Below are 23,205 nucleotides of genomic sequence, written 5' to 3' on the forward strand. Positions count from 1 at the left end.
TGGACTCTTTCTCAATTCTGCCATCACTACATAAACTGGGTCCAGTGCTCCTGAATGCTTTGCAATATACAGACTAGAATTATGTGCTTAAGTGGGGTCTTACCAATGCTGTATGTAAGTTTAAAATAATGCCTGTTTTTGAATTCTATTCCACTATAGAATGAATCACAGTGCTGTATTTTAATTTTTCCTGGCTATGTTAACCGATTATTTGCTTTTAGTGATCTTTGATTTTGTTCCTTCACCTCATTTAGATTCATGCTTGATGAGGAACATTTCATTGTTTATTCCTCTGATAGAAAATGTCCCATTTCAACACCTGAGTAGTAATAACTGTGGTTCTGCTGGTAGCACTTTTGCTTCTAAGTCTTTGGGTCCTGAGCACGCCAAGCCTTAAGGTTAAAAAAAATCAAGTTTGAAGTTCCAACATAATTGCGAAGGAATTGCAGAAATATATAACCTCTTGCAACTAAAATGAGCAGTCTTCTTGAGCAGAGCAATCCAAGACCTCAAGTTAAGACAGCATTTGAAAAGCTGAAGGTGCTCATGCCCAAGGACAAACCCAGAATGTAAAAGAAAAACAAGTAGAGACATCAGAAAGCCTGAAAAATCAAACAAAATACTGACGATCATAACACTTTTTTTTAAGTAACCAGGGACATCAATAGACCTAGTTAAATTACTCTCACTCACAGGATGATGTCCATCTTCTTAAGTGTGACATTGCCATTCATCAATGCCAGAATGAATATTTCCAACAATATCTCAAATAGTGACTGATACTCTCCAGGTTATGCCCTATTACCGTGTGGTAGAATCCATGAAGAGTCCACCATCGATGGGAGAACTGCAAGAAACAATCAAACACTTCAATAAATAACTAAGCCTGCAGCATCAAAGGTATTCCAGCTGAGGTCAGTGGACGTTTGCTCGTATCAAGACTCCAGGCTTTCAATATGCAGATTTGGAGGAAAACCAACTTCGCACTTTCAGGAATGTGACAACTGTAACTACCTTCAAGAAGGGAAATGATGGAAGCTATCAAGGTATTTCTCTGTTGATCATAGCAGGAAAAGTCCTGACATGAAATTCTACTGAATTGCTTATTTAGGGTAGCTTTGGAAATACTGTCAGTGACACAAAGTAGCTTCAGATCTTCCAGAATAATTTCTGACAAGGTCTTTGTTGCCACATAAATATAAGAAAAATGTTGAAAACAGCACCAGGAATTCTTTATTGCACTCACCAACCTGACCAAAGTGTTCGATTCAGTAAATTGTGAGGGTCTGTGGACTGTTCTACAAAGATTTAGAAATCCATGGAATGTATCATAATCCTGTAATTGCTTCATGATGACTGCAAATGTTGAATGGAAATCGGAAACAGATCTTTTCTAAATCGTGACCAGTGTCGGGCAAGACTATGTGGTAACATGTATTCTATTTACAATCTATCTGACAGCCGTTATTCATCTCGCCAAAGAACAATTGTCCTCTGGTGTGAATATAATATATTGCCTAAATACAAACACTAAATGGTGTTCCATAGACATATATAACCTAGTGTGCAGATGATTGCATTGTTGCTGTCACGCTGCACTAGATTTACAAATCAATTTTAATCTCTTCAATACTGCATACAAGAGACTTGGCCTGGGTTGAATATTGGCAATTCAGACCTGATTAGTTAAACATGCCACCTCCAGTATACGTTGAAGATGATAGTCTGGAATAGGTTCAGCACTTCCCTACTTTAGCAGGCACCTCTCTCAACAGTAGATCACAAGCAAATCTAACACTGGCTCAACATTCTACAACCATGTAAATGAGGATATAATAATAAAGATCTCCACAACTCAACAAAAGTCCCAATGTACCAAGCAGTTGCTGTCACCATGCCCCTGTACTGCAGTATTAGCAACACAGAAGAGAAATTTCACCAGCAGTGACTCTCCACAATCCCCTGATTCCATGGGAGGTCAGTTTAACAAATGCTAATATATAAGCAAAGAACTACGGATGTTGGAAACCTGAAACAAAAACAGAAAGTGTTGGAGAAATTCAATAGGTCTGGCAGCAGTTGTAGACAGTCAAACAGAGTTAACATTTTGAGTCAGGTTGTTTCTGTTTCTGAGCAAATACCAGTGTCCTTCTTGAAGCCAGCCTTATAAGCATTCAGCAAGACTTCAAAACTAACCGTGACAGACTGGACACGATGTCCAATGGCTGAAAAAGCATCGCCTTCATCAGTTTCCATTTCCTTAATTCTCAAATGTCCAGCATTCCAAGGGAGCACTCTGAAGCTGTTCTTGAAGCTTGACATCATTCACATTAATCAGAGAGGAGCTTACTACAAACCATTTTAAATTGTTACTTGTTTGTCAAACAGCACCAACTTTTGAGTTCAAATATCTTAATGATGAGGAAAAGTTGCTGCAGATTTGGAACACAGAGGTAAGTAAATCCTGTAGTTTGGGACATATTATCTCATGTGATATCCTGCCCAATCTGTTGGGAGACCTGTGGTCAACAATCCACCAGTTCAGTCACTCGAAGACCCTAGCTGAAAGTTTCAACCCTTATTAGTCATTCTTCAATCAAGGGATTGAAGACTTGCAGACCCTTCAGGCTCTCTGCCTGTATTCCTGATGAAGGGCTTTTGCCCGAAACGTCGATTTTACTGCTCCTCAGATGCTGCCTGAACTGCTGTGCTCTTCCAGAGGAATCACAACACTAACCCTGGTTTCACTTGACAGATGCTGCCAGTCCTGCTGAGCTTTTCCCAGCTACTTTTAAAAATTACAATATCACTATTCGCTAACTGCGGAAGTTTCCTGTGTGCAAATTGGCTGCCCTGTTTCCTCCTACAGGACACTGGCGATTCCCTAATGTGCTTAGAGATATTTGCTGGCAAAACAAACTGCAGATGCTGGAATCCAAAGTAGACAGGAAGGAGGCTGGAAGAAACTGCAAGCCAGGCAAGCATCAGTAGGTGAAGAAGTCAACGTTTCAGGTCATGATTTGGAGTTGACAACCATCTGATGAAGGAGCAGCGCTCCGAAAGCTTGTGCTTCCAATTAAACCTGTTGGACTATAACCTGATGTTGTGTGATTTTTAACGTTTCAGGTGTAACCCTTCTTCAGGGTAGGTGTGGGGGGTTGCAGGTAAAGAGGGTGGCGGGAACAGGTATGTGAAGTGGGGACAGGTGAAGACAGGTAGCGGGTACCTGATGAAAGGGGCTATGCCAATACATTCTGTTTTCCCTAAACCGGCGTTCACACATTTATTCTGGTGTGACACTGAGGCGGTAATTTCACTGGCTTTACCTCAGCGGGCCCGTGTTATTTCAGGGGCGGGCTCCCTCTCACTGCGAGCGTCGAACCGATCGAGACATCGATACGACCCAGCTCGATTGCTTCCCACCTCCCCGGGGTTGCCCCTGGCGACGGCCGAGGCCTGGCGTCACTGATAGGGCCCCTCCCCCCCCCCCCCCCCCCATACCGCTCGAGCGCTTTGACGCCAATGACACGAAGACATTTTCTTCCTCCTCCTTGGTCTTGTTCTCGCCGCTTCGGTGCCGGTAGCAGCCGCTGTAAGTCGCTGTTGGGCGGCGGATCCATGAAGCGGCGTCTGTTTGCTGGTTAATGTTCCACCGCCTCCTTCCCTCCCCACCTCCTCCGGTTTTTTTTTGCCTCTGTGTGTCTCTCTCTCTCACACACACACACATTGAGTCTGTTGGTGTGTGTTTGAGAGAGGGAGGGGGGGATAGATATCATGGCGGTGCTCCAGTGACTCTCAGCAAAGACTCAAGATCAGTGTCTTTCTCTCACCGTGCCCCCCCCCCGTCTCTGAGTAAAAAGACCAGGACCCCCCATCGTACCGCAGTTTCCTTTTTTTTGTTTCCCTTTCTCTCTTCCCTTCTCTAACCACTCATTCCTCCTTTACATCGGCGGGTGGCAAGGCAGCTTTCTTGGCATTCTCCCCCCCCCCCCTTTCCATCCTCCCAACGTTGGATTTATGATTCCCGTCAGCTCTTCGACATGCAGCCTCCTCCGAGAAAGGTGAGCTCCCAAAACGACATCTTTATTCGCTGTGTGTTGAAATGTCGTATTCGATCGGGGGGGGTGGGGAGGAGGTGTTGGAAATACAATGTTTCCAGTGTTCAGATTTAAAAACGGAATTTCTCCCTCCCCAATTTATGTTTTGAATTTAACGACGTGCCAATTTGCTTTGAGTTGCTTTATGAATCCTTTTTCGTGAACATGATTTCTCTCTCTCTGGTGTTTGTGCCGGAATGGCAAGTATGCAGTAGTACGATTGGGTTCGGAATCAGTGGGATTGTTGAGATATTTACATGTGAAAGGTGGGAGAGATGTTGTTGTTTTTTTCTCCTCCTAGAGTGGTTTATTTTTATGTGAAAATATGTTTCTCTTCGACGTTTACATGAAGTGCACTGAAGTAAAGACCAAACTGTACACGATTTTGCTCCTTTTAATTGCTTGAAATCGGAGTCGACATTTCAAGGAATGACGCTTTAGGGGAAGTGGGTAGAATAATTATCTTTAAATCAGTGACTTTTTTGGCTAAAATTGCACGAATTGTCTGAAGTTGATTAAATTGGCAATTGTTGCTGCTTTAAATGTTCTACATGAAATGTTTCGCGCTATTTACATGATTTATGACATATTTTGCCTGTCACAGATGTTGAGTTTGTGCTGCTTCTGGGGAAATTAGCTCAAAATGACACTGAAAACATTCCGACTTTCTTGTACTTATTTTGCATTATCTTGAGTAAACTGGTGGGCTTAGTTGGAAATCATTTTGTCTGTATACATTCATTATTTTTTCAGCCAACTGTATATTTCTTTTTAATCAAAGGTGAAAGTTACTCAAGAACTGAAAAACATCCATGCTGACCAAATGACTAAACTTCAGGCGAAGCATCAGGGAGAGTGTGATTTACTGGAAGATTTGAGGTAGGATTTCCAAATTTTTTGTCTGACTGGAACAGAACAAGAAGATCCTGAATTGTGGAAGTATTAAATAATTTCCTCCTTGTTTTGGCCAAACTGAATAATAAAGATGTGCCAGACTGAAAATACCACAAGTATGTTATTCTCATTATAAGATTAAAAAACATGTTTGTAAATGTACTACTTCTCTGAAATGTATTCATTTCCTCCTCACCTGAAAGAGAGTACTTGTGTTGAATTGCATTAAACATGTGAGAAAATTCACAGGTGTTGACAATTCCATTTACTTTGGAGTTCCTGTATCAATTGTACCTTGAGATGACTTTTGACTATTGTATAGACTATTACTTTACATTATGGCCTGGAAAAGAATTAATCAGTGAGTTTTAAGTTTCCTTTTGTGACACTATGACTGTTACTAATATGTGCACTGCGTAAACATAAGCAGGAAAGCAAATACTGCAGTTCTAGTTTTGCCCTGCATGTGGGTGGCAGTATTAAAACGATAGTTCACTGTCCTTGTTGCATAGCACATTTGCATTTGCTCCAAAAAAATCTGTACTCTTTCTTTAAAACTCAATGTAATGAATCAATGATCATTTTAAACATTTTTGGTCCCTTTTATTTTAAATTATTACTCTGCATTTAACTGTAGGGCATTGAGTTATTTTGCATTTATTTGTCAATGTATGCTTGTTTTAATCATAATGTAGTTTGAGCTGCACGATAAATTACTTGATGAAATCTGCATATGTATTATGAAATGACAGATGTCTTAAAAACACTTCATGTTGTACTATAACTTAATGTTGTGATTATTGAGTTGGTTTGAGTCAATAGTTGTTTACAATCATTTGGGTAAACTGGAAATAATACATTCACCAGATTATATAATGAAAATGAACAATTCTAAATCTTGCATTCAAGCGAATTAAAAGGTAGATGAAATTTGGGTAAAACCAATTTATTGTGTTCATTATGACAGAAACTAGAGATTGGAGTTCTCACACTTTGCAAATTTCGAGTATTCCTTTCAGCAAACCACAGTGTTTTAAAATGCAAATATAGTACTTTATTTTTTTTCTCCCACCTCACTGAGTAAACAACAACATCTTTTCTTGAAAAGGAACTAGATGCTCTTCCTTTCTTTGATTTATTCATGGGATGTAGATGTCCGTGGCAATGTGCCTGCCACTGGCGAAGTGCCTGTCCCTAATTGCAATTGAGAAAGGGATGGTAAACTGCTGCCTTGGAATGCTGCAGTCCTTACAGGGGACACCACTGTTAGGAAAGGACGTACAGGATTTTGACCTTGTGAAGATGCAACGATATATTTTCAAGCCAGGATGGTGACTGGGAGAGGACCTTGCAAATGTTGCTGTTCCAATGCATCTGCTGTCCTCCTCCTCTTTGTGGTAGAAGTCATGGGTTTGGAGGAAGCTGTTGGAACACCTTTGAACACTTCCTTATTATGTCTTTTTTATTATCAGTGTAATTTTTCTTGATGCAAGGCACCATTGATTTTGGGGAGAAAGTGAGGTCTGCAGATGCTGGAGATCAGAGCTGAAAATGTGTTGCTGGAACAGCGCAGCAGGTCAGGCAGCATCCAGGGAACAGGAGAATCGACGTTTTGGGCATAAGCCTGAAGAAGGGCTTATGCCCGAAACGTCGATTCTCCTGTTCCCTGGATGCTGCCTGACCTGCTGCGCTGTTCCAGCAACACATTTTCAGCTCACCATTGATTTTGGTGCAGTTTTGACTTGTGGAAAGGTCTTTTGTTTTAAAACTTCCATGCAACAATTCTGATTGAGTAAAATAATGTACCATTTTGTTTAGGCCCTACATTGGCCTGATCCCAGACTAATTACTTGCTTTGCTCACCATTCCATCCAATGCTCCAAGCAACCCAAATCAGGAACCTGGGTTGACTTAAATGACCTCAGTCACCTCACCTGAAATCTGGAAATATTCGAAATCTGGCACAGTCTCAGTACTAAAGAGCAGAGGATTTGAGATACTGTACCTGAAAGCTGGTAACTAATTTAAAGTATTTGGAGTGTATTTAAAGAACTAACATTTATATTTCAGATATAGATTTTAGTTTTCAGTGACACATGTCCAATAAATAGATTTTCTTTTCATTTAAAAAAATGCATTATGTATTCATATCATGCTTTTCATGACCCTGGGTTTAAGTACTTTTGAAGTTTAGTCATGTTGTAATGTAGAAGGAGAAAGCGAGGACTGCAGATGCTGGAGATCAGAGTTGAAAAATGTGTTGCTGGAAAAGCGCAGCAGGTCAGGCAGCATTCAAGGAGCAGGAGAACCGACGTTTCGGGCATAAGCCCTTCTTCAGGAGTAGGTTCTTTGCTTTTTGTTTTTGAGTTGGCTTATCAACAGTTCTGAAATTATATTTTCAGACCTATAACATAAATATCTGTTTGTAATTATAGTGTGCTCACATTGAGGCTACATAATTTTTTTTAAAATAAAGTTCAGTTTTCAAAGTAGTACCCTCTTTGCAGGAATCCTGATTTTAGTCCCTTTTTATTCTCATTTTTTTCCCTTATTTTTTGAAAGGGAAAAGAATGTTTTAATCAATTTTAGTGGATTTATTGAGCTTCACTGTAAAGTGCTTTTATTAATGTAGGAACAGATTATATCTGGCGTTCAGAATGGCATCTCCATGCTTTTCACATGTTGTCATAGAACCTGTCATAATTCACTGTCATTTTAAAGCTACAGTTTCCCTTTTTCTTTTCAATAATGTTTAGATTTTCAGAATAGTTACAACAAGATGGAAGTGAGGCAGTTCAGTCAATCGTGCTTGTCAATGAGCAATTCTCCTAGTGCCATTCCCCATTTCCCAACTCTGCACATTCTTCATCTAAACTAACAGGCTTGTTGAAGCTATGAGTAATGGCTTTTCTACTTTAGTTAGTTATCATGAGAAATATTTGGAACCTCTTCCATTCGCTTTACAGGGGACAAGTTTTTGTTTTGGAGTAAAAGAGTAAGATGAGAATAGAATTAAATTCCACCTGCTTTTGTGACAATAAATAACTATCAGTGTGTCTTTTGTGGAACCCCCACTTGATGTACTGTTGTTAGGCTACTGCTTTTGGGATCCTTCATAGTGGTCTGAGAAGCTGTTGAATTATATTCGCTATGCATATTGTAGTAATCCTTGTAGAGATTAACAAAGAAATAACTAAATTTACTTAACCTCTGTGAGAAAATCATGCAGAAGATTTTATTTTTTCTAACTTGCTCTTTAACAATTAAACCAAAGTCAAGAGTTTAAATATGACTTATCAGAAAAATTGTCATAATATATTCTATAAATAACATAATATAGCAGTTGCAGCAAAGCTAGATCTCTCCAACTTCTCACCAGCCCACAAAACATATGTGGCACTAATTTCAGCCATAAAAATTGTTGAAAGATTTTCAACTTCATCAGAGAATTCCAGCTCCTTCACTTTGAGGATTTAACTACAAATTCTATTCCAACAGCCACTCCCAAGTGACCCAGTTTCAACAAACACAATCTTCACCAAAATTATATTTATCATATCTTCATCTTACCTAAAGACAATCTTGATGGCATGGATCAATCTAAGTCATCTTTATCCAAATGCTTGGTCATGACTCTGTTTTTTTTGTATGGCCAACTTTTAAAAATAATTGACATAGTGGGGGTAACCTTATTTTCCCTTCAGTCTGCTTTGAGACTCAGCCTTTATGTGCATTGCACCTCCAGATTTTTGAGTTCCTGTGGCCTCTGGCCAGACCTGCTAAGTTTTGTCAGCACTTTGTGTTTGTTTCAGATTTCCAGCATCCACAGCATTTTATTTTTAATATGACTGAGACCATATGGAACAAGAGATGGTTACATCTTAATGATGGGACAGTTGGGTGAGAACTTGAATGAGTCTGTGTATATATTGGGGACAAGTGATAAGTGGAGTTAGTTTTGTGATGTATAAACAGAAATAAAACTACCTGAAAAGATACATGCATTAACTGTCTAGCCAGTTTTTACCCTCTGGTGTTTAACACCTCAGGTTGTTCATCTATTAAAATCTAAAAATCAGTTAAATTGCCAGTCTTGATGCATATATTATAATAGCCCAAAGATGATGAGCTCATATAAAATTTTAAGAACTCAGTAAGTGTACTTTGTGTAATATTGTGTTTCATAATATCTGCTGGCATAGAATGCAAATATGAAGAAAGACTGAAAAAGCTGTATTTTCTTTGATAGAATGCCCCTAACATTGAAACAATGTAATAGTTTTAAAATTATGAAAGAAGGTATGCAGGGAGTAAGAAGCAGACCATAATTGAAGTAACAAGATGTATCAAAGGTATGTAATTGACTGTAAGACATTTGGACCAAAAAGTAAGGGCAGTGTCATTTGTGAAACTGTGGAATTCACTTCCAGGGCTAGTGATTGAGGCAGGAAATAGGTCGTCATCTAAGACTGGATTCGCTAGGTGTCTGAAGGAATGAGAGATATAGTTGGACAAATGGGATTAGAAATATTTCCTTGTATAGAAATTAATGCTGGCATTGACTGTTGGCCTAAATGGCTTATTTCTTTGTAATTTTTGTTGATAAAAATAAACGTTTGTATATTGACAAAATCAAATCTTGATGAACATTTTGTGTTATTTAAATGATTGAATTTTTCAGACCATTGAAATAATTTTCCCAACCTGAAAGTTTTCTCCTTTCCTGTGGGGAAAATATGAGTCTGTTATTTAGTGTTCCCCATTATCTATACAATACTTTGAATTCGGTTTATGGGAAAATTTGTACATGGAACCACTATCCTTTTTTGCCTTCCTTCCTCTTCAAAAGTCTGTTCAACAGAATGAAAATTTGAAAATCATTGTACAGCGTGACTACACTATTGGTTAATTTTTGAAAGCAAATCAGTATATAAATATCAATGCAAGATTCTTGAGATCTTTTTCAAAGGAGGAGGAGGTGTCATTTATATTTGGTATTACAACTTGCTCAATAAGTTGCAACATAAACAGCGATATACATTTTTAATATACATTCTTGGAAAAGAACACCAATCTTAATTGTTAATTTTGTTGCTCTGAATGTGGATGCTCCTTGAGCTGCTGAATATTCCAAGCATTTTCTGGGGGGGGGGGGTTTCCCAGATTTTCAGCATCCACACTTTTGCTGATTTTGTATATTTTGTTTGTGATGCATTTAATTGATCTACATGGAACATGTCATGTATATATAATTAGGAGGAGGATCTCTTGTTCAAGATCATCACTTGGGTGACAAATATTTTCAGCCAAGCTTGGATCTTATCCAAGTTCTCCTGTGGTTGGCGTGGATTGCTTAATTTTCAGAGAAGTTGATAATGAAAGTGAACATCGATTTGTCAGTGCACTCTATGTTTAATCTCATGATTAAGGGAAAAGCTCTGCAAATACTGCCTTTTCAGTGAGGCTGATTCAGTGCTGTGTTTAGGAATGTAAAACTATTGAGCATGTATTGACTAAGTGTGGACAATTGAAAGGATGGTTATCACTCTAAACTCTTAGTGTTAAACGGCGTAAGATTTGTTCTAAAACATAATTGGTATTAGCGAGTTTTGAGAAGATTTGTAGCTCAGGTTGAGGTTTTGGATGTAGGTTTGCTCACTGAGCCGGAAGGTTCATTTCTAGACCTACTAGGTAACATCTTCAGTGGGCCTCAAGCGAAGCAATGCTGCAAATTCATGCTTTCGATATATATGTTTGAGTTTCATTGGGTTGGTGATGGCATTGCCAGTGGTGATGTTATTTCCTGTGGTGAAGTAACTTTCTGTTCCTTTTCTCAGGAGGTGGTAGATGGGGTCTAACTCGATGTGTTTGTTGATAGAGTTCCGGTTGGAATACCATGCTTCTAGGAATCCACATGCATGTCTTTGTTTGGCTTGTCCTAGGATAGATGTGTTGTCCCAGTCGAAGTGGTGTCCTTCCTCATCTATATGTGAGGATACCAGTGAGAGAGGGTCATGTCTTTTTGTGGCTAGTTGGTGTTCATGTGTCCTGGTTGTTAGTTTTCTGCCTGTTTGTCCAATGTAGTGTTACTTGCACAGTATTTTGTTAATGACGTTAGTTTTGCTCATTGTCTTTGTAGGGTCTTTCATGTTCATTGGCTGCTGTTTTAGTGTGTTGGTGGGTTTGTGTGCTACCATGATGCCAAGGGATCTGAGTAGTCTGGCAGTCATTTCCGAGATGTCTTTGATGTAGGGGAGAGTGGCTGGGGTTTCTGGATGTGTTTTGTCTGCTTGTTTGGGTTTGTTGCTGAGAAATTGGCGGACTGTGTTCATTGGGTACTCATTCTTTTTGAATACACAGTATAGGTGATTTTCCTCTGCTCTGTGTAGTTCCTCTGTGCTGCAGTGTGTGTTGGCTCGTTGATATAATGTTCTGATGCAGTTTCGTTGCTTCAGTTGCAAAAACCCAAACAAGCAGACAAAACTCATCCAGAAATCCTAGCCACTCTCCCCTACACCAAAGACATCTCTGAAATGACTGCCAGACTACTCAGACTCCTTGGCATCATGGTAGCCCACAACTCACCAACACACTAAAACAGCAGCTAATGAACTTGAAAGACCCTATACAGACAATGAGCAAAACTAACGTCATTTACAAAATACCATAACAAACGCTATTGGACAAACAGGCAGAAAACTAACAACCAGGATACATGAACACCAACTAGCCACAAAAAGACATGACTCTATCTCACTAGTATCCTCCCATACGGATGAGGAAGGACACCACTTTGACTGGGACAACACATCTATCCTAGGACAAGCCAAATAAAGACGTGCATGAGCGTTCCTAGAAGCATGGCATTCCAACTGGAACTCTATCAACAAACACATTGAGTTAGACCCCTTCTTCCAGCCCCCTGAGAAAAGGAACAGGAAGTGACTTCACCACAGGAAATAACATCACCACAGGAAATGCCATCACCATCCCAAAGAAACCCAAACATATAAATACAAAGCAGGAATTTTTAGCATTGTTTCGCCTGAGGCCCACTGAAGATGTTACCTAGTAGGGTAACAAAATGTCTGGAAATGAACCTTCCAGCTCAGCGAGCAAACCTACATCCAACGCAATTGGTATAGAGAGCAGATAATTGTGGTCAGATTCCTGGTCAGTGTGTTATCGATCGAAGAACCAAGTGGATTTCGATTTCTTCACCAAAGGGGTAAGAAAAAATAAATTGAGATTCTCCGAAAGCCATATTCTTGTATTAATTCTGATTGGGATGCGAATATGCAATGTATTAAATGAATGCTTATTGGTGTTGCAATGCAGTTGTGAAGGTGCTTGCCAGATGATGTCAATTTATATGTAATAAGAATTTTTTTTTCAAATTCTTTCGCTGTGTGTGGGTATTGTCAGTATCTGTTGTCTGTCCTTTATTTGCCTTTTGATGAGTTTGTGATGAGCTACTTTCTTGAACTGCTGAAGTTTGTGTGGTACACCCCTAGTACTGTTAGGAAGAGAGTTCTCTGATGTATGATTATAACTTTGTTTATTTATCGGCATTTAGTTAGAAATAGCAATATGGTTCGGATGCTTATCATGGAGAGAAACCTGCAACTGGTGGTGTTCACCTGCATTTGCTGCCTTTTTCTATCTAATAGGTCTCCCATTTAATTAATAGCAAGATTTCAATTCATGGCTAAAGTTGTAATTGTGATTAATTTACCTACAATAATTTTGTTTCAGAAGGCATAAAGACATGACAGCTCACAGGAGGCCACTTGGTCCGTTAAGTCCAAAGTGGCTCATTTATTATGATCCCAGTTGACAGATATTAAAATGAAATCTGCCTTGATAGACCATAAGTTTTATTTTTGCCACACGTTTACCATGATGGGCAGTCATTGAACATATTCCCAAGAGGATACTTTAAACAAAAAAGCAAAGAAGTTTTTACACAAAAAAGAAAAGAAAACTACTTGTATCACAGTTTATCAGAGCTTTTGAAATGGTCTTGTTTCATATAAGAAATAAAGATTCTATCCTTTTACGTGAAACAGCAACCTCTCAAATACTTAAACCTCTGGTCATACTGTCTTCACCCTGAAGTTCCTTCTTCAGTTATCATGGTTGTGTTTAATATCTGGAGCTTTCTTCTTACTTTTAAACACTTGCACAACAAGCACATGGGTTTCTCATACCTCCAACTTCCAGCAGTTTTATTTTTTCTAAGCCACTCGGGACTTCTTCCCCAGCCCTTGAGTTTTGAATTTTGCTAGACTGGCAGCATTTTTATTCAGACTTAATCTGCACACTACTAACCTTTTGGGTAATGCAGTCTTTGTATAATACTGGATTATACAACAGCTTTTTCTTTTCCTTTTCACCTTGTTTCTCACGCATGGAACTCTTCTCTTTATGCTCTACTGTTAGGCTGTAAACCTCATTAAATCAGTACACAGGTATATCAACAACCACAGATGCCTGCATTGCTCCCATAATAAATTTAAAATGAAACTAAACCCATGTCACTCTTTCTTAACACACAATGTAAAAACGTAAGTCAAACTTGAAGCCATGCATGGTTCTTGACTTTCGAACTCCAGTTTGCAAAGAGCAATAGTAATACACGTTGAATCATCTTCATACTTTTTTTTTATGCAGCAGTCCAATCAATTCCAATCCCCTGCTATATCCTTATTGCTCTGCAGGCTTATTTCCCTTCAGCCCATCCAACCTCCTTTTGAAATTATTTAATTATCTGCTGCCGCGACCCTCGTAGCATGTCATTACCTCTCAGTGCATTGTCACATTCCTCTGCATCTTTTGTCCAAAACATTAAATCTGTGTCTCCTAGTTTTTATATTGTTACTAATGGTAACTGATTTTCTTCATCCCCCTATTTAACCTGTTTATAATCTTGTCCACCTTTATCAAATGTCGCCTCAATCCTCTTTGCCTCAAAGAATTCAGACCAAGATTCTCCACTCCTAACCCTGTAAATAATATCCCCCTTCCCTGGAATCTTCCATATCTTTTGATTCTGCATTTACTGGTGCGCATATTATTGATAGTCTTTCAAATGTTTCAAGAGGCACTAACAGGAATATCTAGATTGCAACCCAGCAAAATTTCTATTGTGTAAACATTATACTTTGACATTTTATGCCTGCAATGCAATCAGTTTTCTATAATGTTCTTGTGAAAGACATATTATTCAAGAAAAAATTGTGTTCTTAATGGTACTAGAAAAAATGTTGATTAAAAAGCAATCACTTGTGCTTTTCTTTCCTGACCTTGATAATGTAACCTTTTCTCAAGCACAGATCCCAGGAATTTGCAAGCAGTTGTCAATCTATCAAAACTCTCCTTGTCACTTAGCCTCTGCTGTTGGAATATGCCTAAGCAGGGACATTAAAAGAACAGATCAAGTTAAACGGTCAGCGATAGGACTTAAATATCACAGGTTTTTGAAATTAATACTCAGCTAACCTATCTAATTTAAAAAGAAGCTGGATATCTATATTAAAAGTTAAAAATATAGCCAGATGATTTTACTGAGTAGAGCCAAGGGACCATTATCTGTGGTCTGCAGTTATTATTGAAAGTTGTTATGACGTTACATTGAAGTCTTAATATACTTTGGAGAAATTTAATGCATTTTGGGCATTTTTAATCTTATCACATAATTTAAGAAATAAGTCCATGAGTTTATACAAGTGTGGCTTTTTGTGGGTGAGAGTTTCCTGGATTGAAATAGGTTTAGATTTTCCAATATGATCTTGGTATGTTTTTCCTGTTACTTTGAGGCAGGGTTGTAAGAGTTCCTGTCTTGGTGGATATAATTACCAATTTACATATAAGAACAAATTACTGTGAATGCTGAATATTGAAATATTCATTTAATCTAACAGTATCTGAATGAATGAATAAATGATTTATTGTCACATATGTCTTGAAGATGCAGTGAAAAGTGTTCTGTTGCCACAATCCAGTGCCATTTTGAAGTACAATAATGATTAAAGAAATTACTTAAATAAGATCCCATCTTCTGTTGCAATTGGGGTCTGGAGCACATTGGTTTGGCCATATTTGGAATACTGCATTCAGTTCTGGTCTCCCTGCTTTAAGAAAGATGTTGTGAAACTTGAAAGGGTTCAGAAAATATTTACAAGGATGTTGTCAGGGTTGGAGGATTTGAGCTATAGGGAAAGGATGAATAATAGACTTCAGTACTTGGGAGACATCATATCACTTCTGTGCACCAGTAACTTGTTCAAATTTGTTACTGGAGTTGATGAGTGAAAGGATAATTTCAAATGTTAAATATATGATGTCATCACAAAAAATCTGATTGCTTTTAAGGAAATACTGAAATTGTAGTCAGGAGGTTTGCTAGCAGTAGTATGGCTACATTCTCAACAACAAAGCTGGAATTAACATCAAGTGATATTGGACCTAGTTTTAAAAATGGAAAATATTGATCTATTTAAATCAAGCAATGACTAGTGTAACTACCGTCCGATGTTATAGGGCAGCAACAAGTTATTCAGCCAATAGAACTGTGTGAGCTTTCTCCCCATGCCTGTAGCCCCACCAACATGTTCTTCTGTTTGATTCTCATGTTTATTTAGTTTCCCTTAATTTCACCTTTCCCAGTTGTTTCAATTACTTGCGGTCATCTGTTATGTCTTCTAACTCGTCTCTGATTTGAAAGTTTTCTCCTGAATTCTGATTAAGACTTATTTTGGACTAAACGAATGTAAACCAAACAAACAATCAATCAAACATGTTACCTCAGTGTAAGGGTTTTAGTTTGAAAGTTCCAGACCAGAAGTGTTTAGTTAAAACCTGAAACAGTTATTTGAAGCTGAGAACATCCACGTTCAGTTGTGTGAATTGCCAAAGAAAATGCTGTCAAACTCTCATGACTGAAAATTGGAAGAAATGGATCTGTCAAATCTATAGATGTGATCGAAAAGGGAACTCTGAGAATATTTGCGTACTAAGAAGTGATGGTGTTCGAAATAGGTGGGATTGTATTTTTGCCATATGTTTCAGGGTCTTTGAATTTTATGTAAATAGCCTATTTTATCTCTGTTTTTATTGTTAGAATGGAATCTACTATATCCATGCTTGTGTTTCAGTGGAAGACCACCTAGTTGAAAAGAAATCTGTCAAGGCTCAAATATTCTGAATTCAAATATTCCCATTTTGATCACATCTATAGATTTCAATTTTAAATCTAATCCATTCAGTAATAATATCACCTGGGATCATAAAACTGCTTTATAGAGTTATAGAGATGTACAGCATGGAAACAGACCCTTCGGTCCAACACGTCCATGCCGACCAGATATCCCAACCCGATCTAGTCCCACCTTCCAGCACCCGGCCCATATCCTTCCAAGCCCTTCCTATTCATATACCTATCCAAATGTCTCATAAATGTTGCAATTGTACCAGCCTCCACCACTTCCTCTGGCAGCTCATTCCATATACGTACCACCCTCTGCGTGAAAAAGTTGCCCTTTAGGTGTCTTTTATATCTTTTCCCTCTCATCCTAAACCTATGCCCTCTAGTTCTGGACTCCCCAACTCCAGGCAAGTCTAAATTTGTCTATTTATCCTATCCATGCTCCTCATAATTTTGTAAACTTCTATAAAGTCACCCCTCAGCCTGTGACGCTCCAGGGAAGACAGCCCCAGCCTGTTCAGCCTCTCCCTATAGCTCAAATCCTCCAACCCTGGCAACATCCTTGTAAATCTTTTCTGAACCCTTTCAAGTTTCACAACATCTTTCCGATAGGAAGGAGACTAGAATTGCACGCAGTATTCCAACAGTGGCCGAACCAATGTCCTGTACAGCTGCAACATGACCTCCCATCTCCTGTAGTCAATATTCTGACCAATAAAGGAATGCATACCAAACACCTTCTTCACTATCCTATCTACCTGCGACTCCACTTTCAAGAGCTATGAACCTGCACTCCAAGGTCTCTTTGTTCAGCGACACTCTCTAGGACTTTACCATTAAGTGTATAAGTCCTGCTAAGATTTGCTTTCCCAAAATGCAGCACCTCGCATTTATCTGAATTAAACTCCATCTGCTACCTCTCTGCCCATTGGCCCATCTGATCAAGATCCTATTGTAATCTAAGGTAACCTTCTTCGCTGTCCACTACACCTCCAATTTTGGTGTCACCTACAAACTTACTAACTGTACCTCTTATGCTCGCATCCAAATCATTTATATAAAATGACAAAAAGTAGGGGACCCAGCACCGATCCTTGTGGCACTCCACTGGTCACAGGCCTCCAGTCAGAAAACCTAACATCCACCACTCCCTTCTGTCTTCTACCTTTGAGCCAGTTCTGTATCCAAATGGCTAGTTCTCCCTGTATTCCATGAGATCTAACCTTGCTAATCAATCTCCCATGGGAGAACCTTGTCGAACACCTTACTGAAGTCCATATAGATCACATCTACCGCTCTGCCCTCAATCTTCTCTGTTTCTTCTTCAAAAAACTCAATCAAGTTTGTGAGATATGATTTCCCACACACAAAGCCATGTTGGCTATCCCTAATCAGTCCTTGCCTTTCTAAATACATGTACACCTCGTCCCTCAGGATTCCCTCCAACAACTTGCCTACCACCGACATCAGGCTCACTGGTCTATAGTTCCCTGGCTTGAGAGGTGGGGGAGTGGCATTTTTGATAAGGGATAGCATTACAACTGTACTGAGGGAGGATACTCCCAGAAATACATTCGGGGAAGTTATTTGGGTGGGACTGAGAAATAAGAAAAGGATGATCACCGATTTGGGATTGTATTGTAGACCCCCCCCCCCCCCCCCCCAATAGTCAGAAGGAAATTGAGAAACAAACTTGTAAGGAGATCTCAACTATCTCTAAGAATAATAGGGTAGTTATGGTAGGGGATTTTAACTTTCCAAACATAGATTGGGACTGCCATAGTGTTAAAGGTTTAGATGGAGAGGAATTTGTTAAGTGTATACAAGACAATTTTCTGATTCAGTATGTGGATGTACCTACTAGAGACGGTGCAAAACTTGACCTACTCTTGGGAAATAAGGCAGGGCAGGTGACTGAGGTGTCGGTGGGGGAGCACTTTGGGGCCAACAACCATAATTCCATTCGTTTTAAAATAGTGATGGAAAAGGATAGACCAGATCTAAAAGTTGAAGTTCTCAATTGGTGAAAGGCCAATTTTGACGCTATTAGGCAAGAACTTTCGAAAGCTGATTGGGGGCAGATGTTCGCAGGTAAAGGAACGGCTGGAAAATGGGAAGCCTTCAGAAATGAGATAACGAGAATCCAGAGAACGTATATTCCTGTCAGGGTGAAAGGAAAGGCTGGTAGGTATGGGGAATGCTGGATGACTAAAGAAATTGAGGGTTTGGTTAAGAAGAAGGCAGCATATGTAAAGTATAGACAGGAGAGATCGAGTGAATCCTTAGACAAGTATAAAGGCAGTAGGAGTATACTTAAGAGGGAAATCAGGAGGGCTCCGATGCCAAAATATCTTCCCTTAGATAAAGGGCTCAACGGTATTCACAGTATTCCAGCCTTCGTCTGATTTGGATTTGTTTGAGCAATACCTTGATTTTTAAAATCTCATCCTTTATTTTCAAATTTCTCCATGGTCTTGTTCTTTACAACATCACCTCCAGATTTCTGCTCACCTTTAATTCTGGTTTCTTGTACATTTTCTGCTTTAAATGCTTCACATTTTTCTTTGTCATCAATCCTTTCACCAATCTTGGGATGTCTGTCTGTTTTTCTTTGTTGTCAACATCCTGAAATTTTATATCAAACCGTACTGTGGGAGCTCCTTCAACTACCTACAATGAAGAAAGTGTCTTGTCTTTTGTAAACTCTCATCCTTCAAGAAGTATAAATGCCTTGGTATACATCACTGTTATATTGTGCAAACTACAAAAAAATATTTTTTGTAATGTGATTATACATTGTAGTTTATTTACCTAGCTTCTTCTGTCATTAATTTTCTCTGTACACCTTTTAATGCGATTGGGTTTCAATTGAACAATATTGCTGGGCTGTTGGACGCTGACAGCCTGAAATACATTGCACTAGTACTGAACTTAAATTTTGAATAATAAAATTTTATTTATATACCATTGCTTAGTGCATTAATATTTTTTAAAAATTATGGTCTACAGGGTCAACTGTGTTGCACTAGTATTAAGCAAAGCAGTCTTTGGGCAAAAATGATTGAAGAAGGTTTCCAATCTCGAGTTGCCAGGTGTTAGAATTAGAGGTAGGTGAGCACTTTGGGGATAGTGACCATAATTCGGTGATTTTTACACTCGTGATGGAGAGGGATAAGTGTGTACTACAGGGCAAGAATTATAGCTGGGGTAAGGGAAATTATGATGCGGTGAGGCATGACTTAGGATGTGTGGCTTGGAAAAGTAGACTCCAAGGCAAGAGTGTAAATGATATGTGGAACTTGTTCAAGGGGCAACTATTGAGTGTCCTTGATAATTATGTACCGGTCAGGCAGGTAGGAAAGGGTCGTGCGAGGGAGCCGTGGTTTAATAAGGAATTGGAATCCCTTGTTAAATGGAAGAGGGCGGCCTATCTCAAGATGAGACGTGAAGGTTCAATTGGGGCGATTGAGAGTTATAGGGTAGCCAGGAAGGACCTGAAGAGAGAGCTAAAAGCAGCAAGGAGGGGACATGAAAGGTCCTTAGTAGATAGGATTAGGGAAAACCCTAAGGCTTTCTATAGGTATGTTAGGAATAAAAGAATGACTAGGGTAGGAATAGGTCCAGTCAAGGATAGTAGGGGGAAGTTGCGTGTGGAGGCGGAAGAGATTGGGGAGACACTGAATGAATACTTTTCTTCAGTATTCACTCAGGAACAGGGCATTGTTGTCGATGAGAATACTGAGGCACAAATAAGTAGAATGGATGGCTTTGAGGTATGTAGAGAAGAGGTGTTGGAAATCCTGGAAAAGGTGAAAATAGATAAGTCCCCTGGGCCTGATGGCATTTATCCTAGGATTCTCTGGGAAGCAAGGGAGGAGATTGCAGAGCCATTGGCCTTGATTTTTATGTCCTCTTTGTCTACAGGAGTAGTCCCAGAAGACTGGAGGATAGCAAATGTGGTTCCCTTGTTCAAAAAGGGGAGTAGGGATAGCCCTAGTAACTATAGGCCGGTGAGTCTCACTTCTGTTGTGGGCAAAGTCTTAGAGAGAATTGTAAGGGATAGGATTTATGCACATCTAGATAGGAATAATGTGATCAAGGATAGTCAGCATGGTTTTGTGAAGGGCAAGTCGTGCCTCACAAACCTTATTGAATTCTTTGAAAAGGTGACGAAGGAGGTTGATGAGGGGAAAGCGGTAGATGTGGTATATATGGATTTTAGTAAGGCGTTTGATAAGGTTCCCCATGGTAGGCTACTGCAGAAAATACGGAGATATGGCATTGAGGGTGAGTTGGAGGTTTGGATTAGGAATTGGCTGGATGGAAGAAGACAGAGGGTAGTAGTTGATGGCAAAGTTTCTTCATGGAGTGCCGTCACTAGCGGTGTTCCGCAAGGATCTGTTTTGGGACCATTGCTGTTTGTCATTTTTATAAATGACCTGGAAGAGGGGTTAGAAGGTTGGGTGAGCAAGTTTGCGGATGACACGAAAGTCGGAGGAGTTGTTGACAGTGAGGAAGCATGTGGCAGGTTACAGCAGGATATAGAGAAGCTGCAGAGCTGGGCAGAAAGGTGGCAGATGGAATTCAATGTAGCTAAGTGCGAGGTGATTCACTTTGGGAAGAATAACAAAAAGATGGGGTACTGGGCTAATGGTCGGATACTTGGTAGTGTGGATGAGCAGAGGGATCTTGGTGTCCATGTACACAGATCTCTGAAAGTTGCCACCCAGGTAAATAGTGCGGTGAGGAAGGCATATGGCGTACTGGCTTTTATTGGTAGAGGAATTGAGTTCCGGAGTCCTGAGGTCATGATGCAGTTGTATAAGACTCTGGTACGGCCGCATCTGGAATATTGTGTGCAGTTTTGGTCGCCATACTATAGGAAGGATGTGGAGGCATTGGAACGGGTGCAGAGGAGGTTTACCAGGATGTTGCCTGGTATGGAAGGAAAATCGTATGAGGAAAGACTGAGGCACTTGGGGCTGTTTTCACTAGAGAAAAGAAGGTTTAGGGGTGACTTGATTGAGGTGTACAAGATGATTAGGGGGTTAGATAGGGTCGACAGTATGAACCTTTTCCCGCGTATTGAGTCGGGTATTACAAGGGGGCATAGCTTTAAATTAAGGGGGAGTAGATATAGGACTGATGTTAGGGGTAGGTTCTTCACTCAGCGAGTCGTTAGTTCATGGAATGCCCTGCCAGTAACAGTGGTGGACTCTCCCTCTTTATGGGCATTTAAGAGGGCATTGGATAGGTATATGGAGGATAGTGGGTTAGTGTAGTTTAGGTGGGCTTGGATCGGCGCAACATCGAGGGCCCAAGGGCCTGTACTGCGCTGTATTCTTCTATGTTCTATGTTCTAGTGTTTCCAAACCCAAGTATATGCATTTGAATGTTGGGTGACAACATTTGGGCATTGATGTTAGCAGTGTTTGAATTGTGTAATGACCTGAAAGATACATTAGAGGTAGTTGACATCATGGAAATGTAATCTGATGAAAAATCCACTCCTTTAAGTGAAAGAGAGAAGTGTTCACAGAGAATAAATGTATTGAAGGTTACAATCCACTTTGAGATTTTACAAAAGAGAATGCTGCAGATTACCATATACTGCAGAGAATTAACAAAATTAACAGGAAGGAGGCCATTTGGCTCATCGTCACCACAGTGACAAACAATGATTAGATTAGATTCCTCACAATGTGGAAACAGGCCCTTCAGCCCAACCAGTCCATACCGACCCTCTGAAGAGTAACCCACTCAGACACATTTCCCTCCGACTAGAGCACTTTTCACGATGGGCAATTTAGCTTGGCCAATTTACCTGACCTGCACATCTTTGGTGTACTGTGGGAGGAAACTGGAGCACCCAGAGGAAACCCATACAGACGCTGGGAGAATGTGCAAACTCCATACAGACAGTCGCTCTAGGCTAGAATTGAACCTGGGACCCTAGTGCTGTCAGCATAATCCATAGTATTAAGCAAAGTGGTCTTTAGGCAAAAATGATTGAAGAAGGTTTCCAATCCCGAGTTGCCAAGTGTTTCCAACCCCAAGTATATGAATTTGAATGTTGGATGACAACATTTGGGCATTGATGTTCCCAGTGTTTGAATTGTGTAATGATCTGAAACTTACTTTAGAGGTAGTTGACATCATGGAAATGTAATCTGATGAAGAGTATTTGCTTAATAATTTCTGGCTCTATGCAGGGCCACTTTGGTAGCTTTGCACTTCAGGTAATATACTTTGATCCTTAGGCAGGATAATGTTGATCACCATTTCTTTTTATTATTCTTTCTATATATATACACAGAGCGGCTATCTCAAGAGTCTAACGATGACCATGAAACTATTGGTGACTGTTGGGAAAATCCATCTGGTTCATTAATATTCCTTGGGTAACAATAGCAGTTTCCTTCCCTGGTCTGGCCCACATGTGAGTCTAGACCCATAGCAATGCGGTTGACTTTTAACTACGCTCTGGGCAATTGGGGATGGAAGATAAATGCTGGCTGACAGTAATAACACTAGCCCATGAATGAATTTTTTAAAAAAGTAAAGACAAATAGTCTTTTAACATGCATAGCTGGTAACTGTGACCTGGATTTTGTTTTTGTTTTCTATGTACTTGATGAAATAATTCCAGTTTTGAAAGTTTAAATTGACCTGGTGCTGATATTCAAAGTCATAGTGATACAACGTGGACACAGCCTTCGGTCCAACTAACCTATGGTGGCCAAGTTTCCCAAACTAAACTGTACCCATTTGCCTAATTTAGCCCATACCCCTCTAAACCTTTCCTATTTACGTACCTACAAATATATTTTAAATATTATAATTTTACCTGCATATACCACTCCCTCTGGCCGTTCCTTCCATTTATGAACTACCCTCTTGTGAAAAAGTTGCTCCCTCTTAAATCTTCTGACTCTCACCTTTAAAAATATGCTCCCTAGTTTTGAATTGCTCCACCCTAGGTAAAAGACCTTTGCTATTTACCTTACC

General features: G+C 39.6%; 1 protein-coding gene across 7 annotated transcripts in view; it reads left to right on the top strand.

Annotated features, from left to right (window-relative positions):
- Positions 1-3,550: 3,550 nt before the first annotated feature.
- The window catches only part of LOC122550843 (F-BAR and double SH3 domains protein 2-like), a 230,720-nt gene continuing 211,065 nt past the window's right edge, over positions 3,551-23,205 (top strand). For 2 of the 7 annotated variants that reach the window (XM_043692170.2, XM_043692172.2), the window contains exons 1-2: positions 3,554-4,061; positions 4,879-4,976. In XM_043692170.2, the coding sequence (XP_043548105.1) occupies positions 4,041-4,061; positions 4,879-4,976 (119 nt within the window). In that variant the 5' untranslated portion in view covers positions 3,554-4,040. Of the gene's footprint in view, positions 4,062-4,190; positions 4,364-4,878; positions 4,977-23,205 lie in introns of those variants that run through there. The other 5 variants (XM_087988313.1, XM_043692169.2, XM_087988314.1 and 2 more) reach the window with 5 other exon arrangements.

Source organism: Chiloscyllium plagiosum, unplaced genomic scaffold (assembly GCF_037043375.1).
Source record: "Chiloscyllium plagiosum isolate Xiang-an unplaced genomic scaffold, Cpla_swu_hap1 HiC_scaffold_6, whole genome shotgun sequence".
NCBI classification, from domain to species: domain Eukaryota; kingdom Metazoa; phylum Chordata; class Chondrichthyes; order Orectolobiformes; family Hemiscylliidae; genus Chiloscyllium; species Chiloscyllium plagiosum.